The following is an 11,686-nucleotide window of genomic DNA, read 5'->3' as shown; positions in this document are numbered from 1 at the left end:
TGGCGGCCAGGCGGTGAGAGCAGAGATGCAGCTCACAGGGGGGAGACAACGGAGGGCAGCTCCCGGCCGCGCACCCCAAAGGCTCCGGTGGCTATGTGTTTCCCCACCTTGTCTCTCGTTTTTGTCAACAGGCAGAGACGTGAGAGGCGTCCCACGTCGACCCAGGGGTCCGGACACCGGGGCACGAGTCAGGGTCTGCACACACAGAGCAAGGCCGGCCCACCTGAGGGAGGGTCCCCGCCCCGTCCCACATCTGCTTTTCTGTGCAACGTTTCCAGTGTGTGGTTACGGTCCTCGGGTGGACGCCCCATCCCACCGTGGACCCTCATCTTGCATCCCCTCAGCGCGGGTGGTGGCTAATGACGGAATGACGGTGGCCGCCGCAGTCCCGACAACCAGAGGCAGGACACGCCCACCGCTCCGGGCGGCCGTGCTCCAGTGGGACATTTGAACTTTGCTTCCAAAGGCTCCGTGAGTGCCAAGGCGGCCCAGTGGACCTCAGCCCGCCAGCGCCCGGGCCCAGGGCTTGGCTCCCTGGCGCAGGCGGGAGGGTCAAGGGGAGGCACAGCGGGGCACAATTCGCTGGGAGGCGAAGGTGCGGTGCCCTGTTCGCACAAAGGGGCCCCACCCTGTCCCGAGGCCGCCCCGGGGAAACAGGCACCGTGGGGCGGACCGTCCAGCCGCCCTGCCCTGCCCGCCTCGGGGCCCCAGAGCACTGATGTGAGAAGCACTTGGAAACCCGCAGGGTAAGAACAAAAACACAGCCCTTCCCGTTGAAAGTGATGAGACCGGGTTTCATCAAGAGGTGAGACTCGCCTGGTGGCTCCAAGACCCAGAGGGAAGTGTGGGCTCAGCCTCCCGCTCCCAAAGCCACCGTGGGGCCCGCACGATGTGGGGCCGGCCGGGGCCAGGCTGGGCGAGGTGGGGGCAGCGGTGAGCCTGGGCCGGTGGTGGCCTCTGTATGTCCGGGCGCTCTGTTGCCCTTTCCTCCCGGGCGCTGGTGGGCGGGATGTGACAAGTGCCCCTCCTTGAGCCGGGCGTCTCTGGGGATGAGGACGCTCAGGGCCCATCTCAGGAGAGGAGACCTCCCCGAAGGCCCCTGTGAGTGTCCGCCCTGCAGACACAGTGGGAGGAGGGCTAACCCACAAACGGGCCTCGGAGAGGACACGGCGGTCGGTATCACGGGAGGGGGGCCTGCAAGCATCTCCCGCCCAGAGGCTCGCGGGAAGGCAGACGGCAAGCTCACGGCGGTCCCGTTGCGGAAGCAGCACCGGTGCAGACGTGATGCCCGCGAGTCAGGCGGGCGACAAGGCAAGGCCGCCGGGTGCGGGAGTGCAGGGTCCTGGGCCGCCACCGAGCTCACGCCCGCCGACGGGAACGACAGAGGGGAGGAGGCCACATTCAGCTGCGGAGGGTCACGATGGGCTCCAGGTCTGAGTCTTCAAGAAAGTTCAGGTCAGCAGCTGTGCGGGGCCCTGGGGACGGCGGTCCACATTCTAGAAGGATCCCAGGTAGGCTCTGCCTCACCAGGAAGGGCGGCCAGAGACAGGAAATCTGGCAAGCACCAGGGTGTTGGGGGCCACTGCGTCTCAGGGTCACCCTGTGAGCTGGGACCACAGAGGGGCCGGGCGTCGGGGGCACCGTCTACGCGTCCCTCGCTCTGTGCGCGTGCCGGGCGTCGGGGCGCCATCTCCCTCACCTTGAGCAACTACAGCAACGGTTAACCATTTGGAGCAGACTAAGGGCCTGTCCGTCCCCTGTCTCTGCCCTCTCGCCGGCGGGGGAGCCAGGGCCAGCCGGGCAGGTGGCCTCTCCCAGGAGCCTCAGCCTGGCCGGGAGTCACGCTGCCACCTTGGGGCACCCTGTAGGACTGGCGGGCGGGCCAGGGATAGCACCCAGCTCCCGGCCCCACCGAGACGCACGGTGGGCAGAACTCAGCTAGAAACTGCTTCCCCTGAAGGGACCGATGGCCTGTGGGGCCCAGCAGCTGGGTCAGAGCCGCGGGCCTCGTCCTCACAGGGTGCCGTGCACACAGCTGCCCGGCCCGCTGTGTTGGCCGGGACCCAGCGCTTTGGCGGGGAGGCCAGGAAGGCCTGACATCAGGACCAGGGCTGGCCCCGTTATAAGATGTAAGTTTCCGTATTTTTACGAAAGAAGGGGCCTCCGGAAGCCAAAGTGTTGGGGCCCACGGGTCCCCCAAGACCCCGAAGACCCCCGGTCCATTCCAGCGAGAAGGAGTGAGACGGATGTCCTCTGAGGAGAGGCCTGGGGCCGAGGACACGTGGATACGACATTTCCAAGCCAGCATCCTGGCACCCCCTTCCTGGCCTCAAGCAGCAAGTGCACCCCAGACCTGAGGCAGGTGGGGCGTGGCGATGCCTGTCTCCTGGGGGAATTTGGACTCTGTGATGGTCATGGCCATTGTCCCAGTCAGTCCAGATGACTGTCTTCTGCTGGCCGACCCCACTGCCCTGTCTTCCTGCCCTGCACACAGGCCGGTTCCGGGAGGCCTCCAGCAAGAGCTGCTGGGCGTGGGTGGGGCTGCTGGGAGCTGCACCCACAGACGACATCCAGAGGCATCTGGCAGAAAAGGCCCCAAATGTCCTGGCGGGTGAGTGTCCCGGCCACTGGCCACCTCAGGTCAGCCCCCCCCCACCCCCCCCCCGCCGCCATGGCTCCAGCCTGTTTGGAGCCCAGTGAGTCCCAGTCACGTTTCTTACAGTGGAGAACCTCAACACCAATAACCTTGCGGGGCTTTCTGGAGAGTCTGGCTGTGCCTATCTGCCCCCCGCGGCCACAGGGGCACAAAGTCAGACATTGAGACCCAAGGCGTTCGGAGGGCATCGTGTAATGCAGGACCAGCAGAAAGTAAAGGAAATACGTTGGATTTTACATCAAAATCGAAAACTGTGCTTCAAAGGACAGTGAAAAGACAAGCCACAGAGCGGGGAAAATCTCAGCAAATCGTGTATTTGATACGGGACTCACATCCACAGTGCATGAGAACTTTTGCACCGCAGAAGGGCCAAGGATCCGAGCAGACGCGTCGGCAAGGCACGCAAGCAGGCACCCGGCACCCGAAACCATGCTTGACATCGTTGGTCATCACAGAAATGCAACCCCGCGGTGTAGGCACCACCGCACATGCCGGGCTGGCCGGAATCCCGTAGTCAGGCGGGGAACGAGCGTGGGGGGGGACACGGGAGTGGCCGGCGTGGCCGGTGGGGCCCACGGTGAGGTGGTTCCTCTCGAGGTTAACGGAGGTGCCACGTGGCCCCCGGTTACTCCCAGGTGTCGCCCAAGAGAACTGGACACACCCTCCACACCGGGCTTGTGCATGGGCGCTCACAGCAGCCAGAAAGTGGAAACAACACAAACGTCCTAAGCAAAACGGGGTCCCCCACACAACGGAGTGTTGTTCCGGCATAAAATGGAGCACGGTACTGACGCGGGTGCAAGACAGGGGCACCCTGGACATACCACGTTACGTGACAGGCCACACGCCGTGTGATTCCGTTCACACAACATGTCCAGAACGGTGAGATCCACGGACAGAAAGCAGACAGTGGCTCCCTGGGGCAGGAGGTTGGCGGGGAGATTGGGGGTGAGAGCTAAGGGCACGGGTTTCTTTATGAGGTGATGAAAACGTTCTAAAATTGCCTGGTGATGCCGGCACGTGTCTATGAAAATACTAAAACTCGTTCAATTGTCTACTGCGAGCAGGTGGTTGTGGGGCCTGTGAATCACGTCTCGATAAAGCTGTTAAAGAAGAAATGGAAAACCTTCGCCACGTAAACCAGGTCAGCGTGGAGCACGCGTGGCATCTCCACTTCGCGACCCTGCTCTCTCTGTGTGGCAAAGCAGAGGTGATGTCAGATGCCGGCCAGAGCAGGACCGGGCCTCAGGGGTGGCTCCAGTGGCCCGGGGCCACCTCGGGGAGGCGGAGGAGAGCAGCGGAGCACGGCACACCCTAACCCTAACCCTAACCCTCAACAAAGACGTGAGACTCCACAGTCCCTGACGGCACACCTGGGCGAGCATCCCAGCCATCCTCCCCGTGGGAGCACACGGGCATCATCGCTCGGCCCCACGTGGGCACAGGTCTGCACACGATGGTGGGAGCAGGTCTGCACACACCTGTCCTTGAGCCGGTGTCTGGTGACGGACCTAAACACACGTGTCCACACGGGCTTCAATCTCCAAGCTGCCGCTTTGCGTGCCGGTGTCGTTGCTGCAAACGCAGTCATCGGTACGGAAGACGGCCCGTCGGCCCACTCTGAGTCGGGGGCTAAAAGCTGAATGGGTGGGTGGGAGGCCGAGGAGGGGCGGGAAGGGCCTGGGAGGGCTGCCCACAGGTAGAGGGGCCTGGAACTGGGGCTGGGCACCACGTGGAAGGCCCTGATCCGCAGGCAGAGGCGAGGCCCCTGCCCTGCACTGCTTACACACAGTGGCCTGCTCTGCGGCGCGGACGGCGGGAACGGCTGGCCGCCAAGGCCGCACACTGCCCGTGGCCGGGGTTCATGCCCCGTGTGCTGCCCGGGGCCTGGTTGACGGCGGGTGCAGAGGTCTGCCAGGGTCAGGAGCAGGACTGTGGCACAATCCACAGTTCTGTGCGCTGAGGGCTGCTGTAAAAGGGGGCACAGCACCTGCCCTGATGGCTGAGAAGGGGACACCAGTGCATGTAACGCATCCACTCGGGCTCGGCCGGATGTCAGCCCATCAGTGAGAGTCATCCCAGGGGTGAGGGGTAGGTAGGATCCAGGCAGCGGCGGGAGCTACAGTGGTGAGCTGGGGAAGCCTAGCCCCCTTGAGGACGTGGGCCAGGCCCGGGCAGGTGAGTGACCTTGGGCACGGCGGCCCGTCTCCGACACTCAGAGCTCGAACGGGGCCATGGTGAGGACATCCACGGAGATCAGAAATGTGGGAATGACCATGGGGTTACAGGCACCTGCTGAGCTGAAACCAGTGCTCAGTGGGCAAGGAAGGTTGAGGCAAAACGAGGGGGGAAGTCGTGTGGGAGTAGCGAGCTGGGGTCCAGGGCAGAGGTGAGAGAGGATGGTTTTTCTGGAGGCAAGTGAAGAGGGTGAGGGGAGGAGGAGTCCTCCCAGGGTGAGGGCTGCAGGGAGGGAACAGAGGGGGTGCTGAGGGGCTGGGCCCTGGGGGAGGGGCCAGCACCGCAGCTGGAGGATTCCGGGAAGGAGGCGGAGTGGAGGAAAGGTGTGCAGGTGGCCCTGTGCCTCACGTGGAGGGAGCGAGGGCAGCTGACCTGGGGTGCAGGGTGCCTGGGGCCCCCCAGGGCCAGCTGACACCCTCCACCATTGCCCAGAAGTCCAGGGAAGGCTCTGCTGCAGCCAAGGCCGAAGGAGAAGGGTGAGGGTGTGTCCCTCCAAGGCAGCTCCTTCCTTGTCCTTTATTTTGAAAAACTTTTCTTTTTTTTTTTTTTTTAAATTTTTTTTTTTTTTCAACGTTTTTTATTTATTTTTGGGACAGAGAGAGACAGAGCATGAACGGGGGAGGGGCAGAGAGAGAGGGAGACACAGAATCGGAAACAGGCTCCAGGCTCCGAGCCATCAGCCCAGAGCCTGACGCGGGGCTCGAACTCACGGACCGCGAGATCGTGACCTGGCTGAAGTCGGACGCTTAACCGACTGCGCCACCCAGGCGCCCCTTGAAAAACTTTTCTAACGTTTACTCATTTTTGGATAGAGACAGAACATGAGTGGGGGAGGGGCAGAGAGAGAGGGAGACAGAATCCGCAGCAGACTCCAGGCTCCGAGCTGTTTGTCAGCGCGGAGCCCGATGGGGGGCTGGAACCCACAAACCGTGAGATCATGACCTGAGCCGAAGTCGGACGCTTAACTGACTGAGCCACCCAGGCGCCCCTTTCCTTGTCCTTGATTAACGTGAGGCAGGGTCTGGGGCCGGAGCTTTGGGGAAGAAGCCCGCGGGTTCACAGGAGCCAGGCCCGGACTGAGTCATCCTGCCCTCCTCATACCTCTCTCCAAGGTCTGCCCCAGAGCTTCCTGCCACCCCCCCCCCCCCGCCAAAGCCCGCCCCCGCCAGCTACGGTGCCCCGGGGTGGTGCTCCAGGGTCCTCCCCTGCGAACGGGGGTCCTCCTGGCTCCCCTAGAACGGGGGGTCCCGACCGGGGATGGCCCGGTGAGGGGTCTGGAGCTGCCCTCCGTGGAGTCCGCGCAGGACCGCCGGTCCACGGAGGGCCCTGCCCACCCTCGTGGCTGCTGGTCCCAGGGCCTCGCGCCAGCGGGCGCCGTCCCGCCACGTCCCCACGCGGCACGCGCCCCTTCGAGGGCTCCCTGGCGGAGGCGGCGGGCGGGCCGCGATGCGCTGCGGTCGGCGGCCGCGGGGGGCGCTGCGGGGGCCGCGCTTAAAGCCCGGGCGCGGGCGGGCGCGCGCTCTCAGAGGGCGCCGGGCCGCCGCCGTCGCCTCCCCGTCCGCGTTCCCCGCCCCGGTGCCCGGTGCACGCGCCCCCCCCGCGGACGCCCGCCCCGCCCCTGAGCGCGGGGCCCCGGGCGGCATGGGGAAGTGTCAGTCCAAGCGCGGCGAGCGAGGCCACTCGCCGGCCCCCCGCGGCCCCCCGCGCCCCGGCCGCGCCGCCGCGCCCCAGAGAGAGAGCCCCGAAGGTGAGCGCGCGCGGCTGCCGCCGGCCGGGACCCCGAGCCCAGAGCCCGCGGGGTGCGGGGACGCCGCCGCGGGGAATCCGGGAGCGCGTAGGTCCCCCCCCCCCCCCGCCACCCCGACCCCAGCCCCTGAGCCCCGAGCCCCGGGGCGCGCGGGGATGGGGCGGGCGCGCCGGGCGGGGACCCGGCCCGGGGCTCGGGGCTCAGGGGCTGACGCGCGTCTCCTTCCTCCTCGGTGCCTCGTTTCCCGCGCGTCCGCTCGCGCGGCCGCAGGGGACAGCTTCGCGGTGTCCGCGTACGCGAGTGGCCACAAAGGCGCGGAGGAGGCAGAGCGGCGCGTCGGCGGCAGGCAGGTAGGCGCGGGCCGGGGAGCGGGCGCCAGAGTCGTGACCCCTGGTCCGGACCTGCGAGGTGGCCCGCCGCCGGGGTGACCCCAGCTGGGCCCAGAGCCCGTCCCTGCCCAGCCTCTGAGTCCCAGGCTGGGGTCTTGTGGCACCAGGGCCTCAGGGTCCCAGCTGGAGGCGTCGGGGGCGGGCGCTGGGCATCAGGGTGCTTTAGGGTCAATGGCTTGCGCTGGGGTTTGAGACCACCGCCCCTCCCGTCTGTGGGGTGGGTGGCCACTGGCCTGCAGGGAGGCTCATGGGAAAGCCAGGCTCCAGGTGCGCAGCCAGGGGCCCCGACTGTGGGCTCGAGACCCAGCCGTCGGGCAGAGTGGGTTTGAAAGGCGTTGGGTCTAGAAGCAGAGAACGGCCCCTGCCTGGGGTACCGGGGGGGGGGGGGGTGGGGACCTTGAGTAAAGTAGACCCACAGTTTGTCAAGCAGAAGGTGGTCCCGGCATCCGCGTGAACTGGGTCCCTGTAGAGGGCCACCCCAGGTGGCCGAGGCCCCTGCCCCTGTCCTGCCTGCCCCACACCCCCAAAGTCCACGGCAGGCAGAGTGCATCAGCTCCCTTATTTGAAGGACGTTCTCCTGGCTGTTGCTAAATAAAAATTCCACGTCTGTTTAGACACTTGTGCAGCGGGGTCCTGAGAAAGGGCTCAGATGTGTCCTGAAAAGGAGACACCCTGGAGTCACGTTCGTGCTCTCTGGGAGTGCCGTGAAGTAGCGAATGCACCAGAGGGCATTTTCTGGGTACCTCGTAATAACGCTGGACGGACGTGTGCCCCTCCACGCAGGGGACCAGACAGCACTGCTGGTTTCTGCCTTTTCCCCCTCGTCAGAGAGAGGTGCCAGTAAGGGGCTGGAGCCTCGTCAAGGCTCGGCCGTCCTGCATGTGGTCAGTCAAACGTCGCCTGCCTGTAACTTCACATCGAGGTCAGGCCTGGGGGCGTGGGCGCAGGGCCTGGCTCTGTGCACTCAGGACGTCTCTGGGCGAGCGCACTCACTCGTTGGGAACGTGGCAGTGACACACGGGGCAGTCCCAGCACCAACCGGCCTGCTTCTGCTGGGCCACGGGGCTTGCAGAGAACACGCTGTTGCCGATGAGAACACGGGACTGGGACTGGAATGGCCCTCCAGGCCCACGGGTCCCGGGGTGGCCCTCCAGGACAACGGGTCCCGGAAGGGCCCTCTAGGCTCTGCTGTGATCTGACTGTTTGTGTTCCTCCAAAGTCTGTTTGTTGAAGCTTGGCCCTGGGGTGATGGTGTCAGGCAGTGGGGGCTTTGGGAGGTGCTCAGGTCATGTGGACAGAGTGCCTGTGACAGCGTTAGTCCCTTAGAAGTGGCCCCACAGAGGTAGGTCCCTGTCCCATCTGCTGTGGGAGGACACTCGAGCAAGCACCATCTAAGGATCAGAGAGAGGCCTCACCAGACACGGAACCTGCCCCCACCTCGACCTTGGGGTTCCGGTGTCCAAAGTGCGAGAACTGAGTGTCTTTACAAGCCCCCAGCGTGTGCTGTTCGAGTCGCCCAAGCTGATTGGTAGAAGAAGGTGTCTTAACACCAGGATACAGGAAGAGCAGAATGACTGGAAAGACATTTTAGCTTTGAAACAACAGCGTGGCTTCTACTGTGTCTCCCTCATTTGGCCGCGGGGATGTGAGCCTTTGGCACCAGCCTCAGGTTGACCCACTGGCCCAGGTGTACCTCACTCCAGCACTGGTGTCCTTGCAGCCACCGCGTCCCTGAACGTAGCCTGGACGGCTCTTGCCCAGCACGGGCTCGGACCCTGGAAACTGCTCGGTCAGAGACATTTGGGGGTCGGGTCCTACGTTCCTCCTGTTTACGGCTTGGCGTCCTGCTCCCTTCCGCTCTGACCGTCCAGCTCTGTTCATGGCCCTGCCCCCCAGGGGTGCCCGGGGAAGGCCAACTGGAGTGTTCAGCGCGCCCCGGGGGGACACGCGCCTTTTCTGCAGTTGGTCAGTGGTTCCGTGCCGACCGAGCTGCCCTGTGTGGTCACCAGAACTGTGGCAAACCACCTGGTGGAAATTAAGTGTGTGCCCACCTCCTGTCACCTGTCCCCCTCTTCCCCCAAAATAAAGGAAATGAGGTCGGTTTTCCCCCATTTAACGTCCGTGCACCATGCTGGCCCCTGGTGCCTACTTAGCGCACGTCTAAAACACTCTTGTAAATATTAGCATTTTCTAGGCAGCTGGACCGCCTGTGTCCAGGTCTGGAACGGTCTTCCTTGTTGCTTCTGGGAGACGCTACGGTTTGACATTGGCAGGACCTGTCTCCTCTGCCAAGTGCCCCCCGCGGGGCCAGGCTGTGCCGCGTGACGTGGGGGTGTTGGCAAGTGGCGCCCAGAGGACCCCGGAAGGGGGTCCCGCGGGTCGTACATGCAGGGCGTTACGAGGAACGCGGCAGCAGCACCAGAAGCACTTGACGGTGCTATTTCTAAAGCGGGGGCACAGCCTTCGGGCGGCAGGGTGGTGGTTCCAGGTGGTTCCAGGTGGGGACAGCTCGGGGTGGCAGGTGAGGACCAGGCGAGGCCGGGGGCCAGGGCAGAGGACCCCTCCGTGTTGGCCGCGGTGGGCCGGGGTCTGGCCGGCAGAGCCTGTCCCCCGTGCTGGACCGTGGTCGCAGAGGCACTTCCCGGGGCTGCTGGTCTCCCGAGAAGCTCCCAGCAAGCTGCGGGAGACATGGCAGGTGCGGCCGCCCGCCCCGGGGACAGGCGGGCTTGTGACGGCTTGTGTCCTCATGGGCGGCGGCTTGAGGGAGCGTGGAGCCTCCTCATCCACAGGCGCCCTCGGGGAGCTTCAGAGAAGCACCAGGGTGGTCCCCGCGCTGGGAGCGCCGTGCCGGGGTCTCCACACGAAGTGAAGGCAGGACCCACAGCGGCCCGCAGGCCACACGCCCGTCTCGCTGCTGAGCGAAGCCCCGAGTGTCAACCCCGAGTGTCCATGCTGCCCTGTGGAGCCATGGGGCCGCCGGATGGGCCAGCCGGTGCCAGCCGGGGACAGGGTCTGGGTCCCAGAGAGGAGTGTGAGGTGAACACACCCACGTCCGAGCACCGATTTCCTTCCCCTGCACTCGTGGGCTCCCGTGTAAGCATCTGAGGGGCCCGGCTGCCCCCGCTCTTCTCAGGAAACCCCCCTCGGCCCCTCCTGCGCCCCCTTCTCTCCCACTGCCTCTCCTGTTCCTTTTCTCTCAGGCCTGCTGGAGGCTCGCTGGCCTGTGGGGAGGCCCAGCGGGCCCTGACCATCTCGGGGTGCGGCATCCTCTTGGTCCTTGGGGACGCCCACATGTGTGTGCTTAACCCAGGAGGGGCCAGCCCACTGCTGTGGGGTCCCTGGGTCCCCAGGTGAAGTTTGGAGCAGATCAGCCCCTGACCCCAGCAGGAGGGTGTGAGTGGTTCTTCCTGAAGGAAGCTAGACCCCCGGTCTTATGTGGGCACCGGGCGCCGGGTTCCACATCTTTCCGGAGTCGATTGATAACTGATCAATGTAAGCACGTGCTGGGAATGGCTTAGAATGAAGTATTTTCTTTTATTTATTTTATTTTTTGAAGTCTACTTATTTATTTTTGAGAAGGAGCGAGCGAGTGAGCAGGGAGGGGCAGAGAGAGAGGGAGAGAGAGAGAATCCCAATCAGGGTCCACGCTGTCAGCACAGAGCCCACTTGGGGCTCGATCCCACAAGCCGTGGGGTCATGGCCTGAGTCGAAACCAAGAGTCAGAAGCTCAACCATCCGAGCCGCCCGGGCACCCTAGAATTAAGTGTTTTAAAATAATCATGTAAAAAAGCAACCTCGGGCTGCCCGTATTGGCCGCTGTATCAAACTGCCTAAAACCGCGGACATTTATTCCGTGCTGGTTCGGGGTGGGAGGGGGGGAGTCCGAAACCAGGCTGTCAGCAGCGCTGTGCCTCCCTGATGGCTCTGCGGGACGGTCCTTCCTGGTCTCCTCCAGCTCCGGGGGCAGCCGGTGTCCCTGGGCTTGTGGCCGCAACAGCCCCATCCCTTCCCAGGTCCGCATGTGGCCTCTTCCCGTGTCTCTGTGTGTCCCCTCCTCTTCCTACAAGGACACCAGCCACTGGTTAGAGTCTGCCCAGATCCAGCACGACCCCATCTTAACAGACGACATGTGCAAAGACCGTGTTCTCCAATAAGGTCTCGATCCGAGCTTCCGGGGAGACGCGGGTTCCGGGAGGCACCGTTCCGCCCGGTACAGCTCCACGACGTGCCAGGTTGGAACGCGCCGCTTTCCTCCTTGTTTGGCCTAAAAGGGACTAGCAGCAACCGTGGGTAGCAAGGCTTCCCGTCGAGGCTGGTGCGGCCTTCACACTAACGCGTCAGCGGAGGCCCTTGTTCTGAGGCCGACCCGAGAGCGTCCACACTGAGCCACAGCTGAATAGCTGTTTCGGGATTTGCTGATCCCAGAACGAACCTCTAGACTCGCGTTCTCTGAGCAGGAACGCCGAGCAGTGCTGGGCACACGCAGACAGGCGTCTGGTGTCAAGACAAGCTCTCGGCTGCTGAGGCGCAGCAGTCGCGCGCCCCAGATCCCTGGTTGGCCCCATCTGGGTCAGCTTTAGGTTCTTCCGCGGCCAGCCTGGAAGGGAGGGCGGCTGGCAGGTGGGCCCTCCCGGGGGGTCTGTTAAAGGGATCGTG

The 11,686-nt window shown here is 64.5% G+C and overlaps 1 protein-coding gene across 1 annotated transcript in view; it reads left to right on the top strand.

Annotated features, from left to right (window-relative positions):
• The first annotated feature begins 2,439 nt into the window (after positions 1-2,439).
• The window catches only part of NKD2 (NKD inhibitor of WNT signaling pathway 2), a 28,050-nt gene continuing 18,803 nt past the window's right edge, over positions 2,440-11,686 (top strand). Inside the window, 5 exon segments of the mRNA XM_047077369.1 lie at positions 2,440-2,611; positions 2,723-2,868; positions 5,297-5,370; positions 6,250-6,641; positions 6,912-6,991. Coding sequence (XP_046933325.1) covers positions 2,440-2,611; positions 2,723-2,868; positions 5,297-5,370; positions 6,250-6,641; positions 6,912-6,991 — 864 coding nt within the window.

Source organism: Lynx rufus, unplaced genomic scaffold, assembly GCF_022079265.1.
Source record: "Lynx rufus isolate CCGP_SWC_20201006 ecotype Redwood Valley unplaced genomic scaffold, mLynRuf1.p SCAF_1, whole genome shotgun sequence".
Lineage (NCBI taxonomy): Eukaryota > Metazoa > Chordata > Mammalia > Carnivora > Felidae > Lynx > Lynx rufus.
Note: the sequence above shows the minus strand (reverse complement) of the source record. Positions and strands in the feature narration are given on the sequence as shown.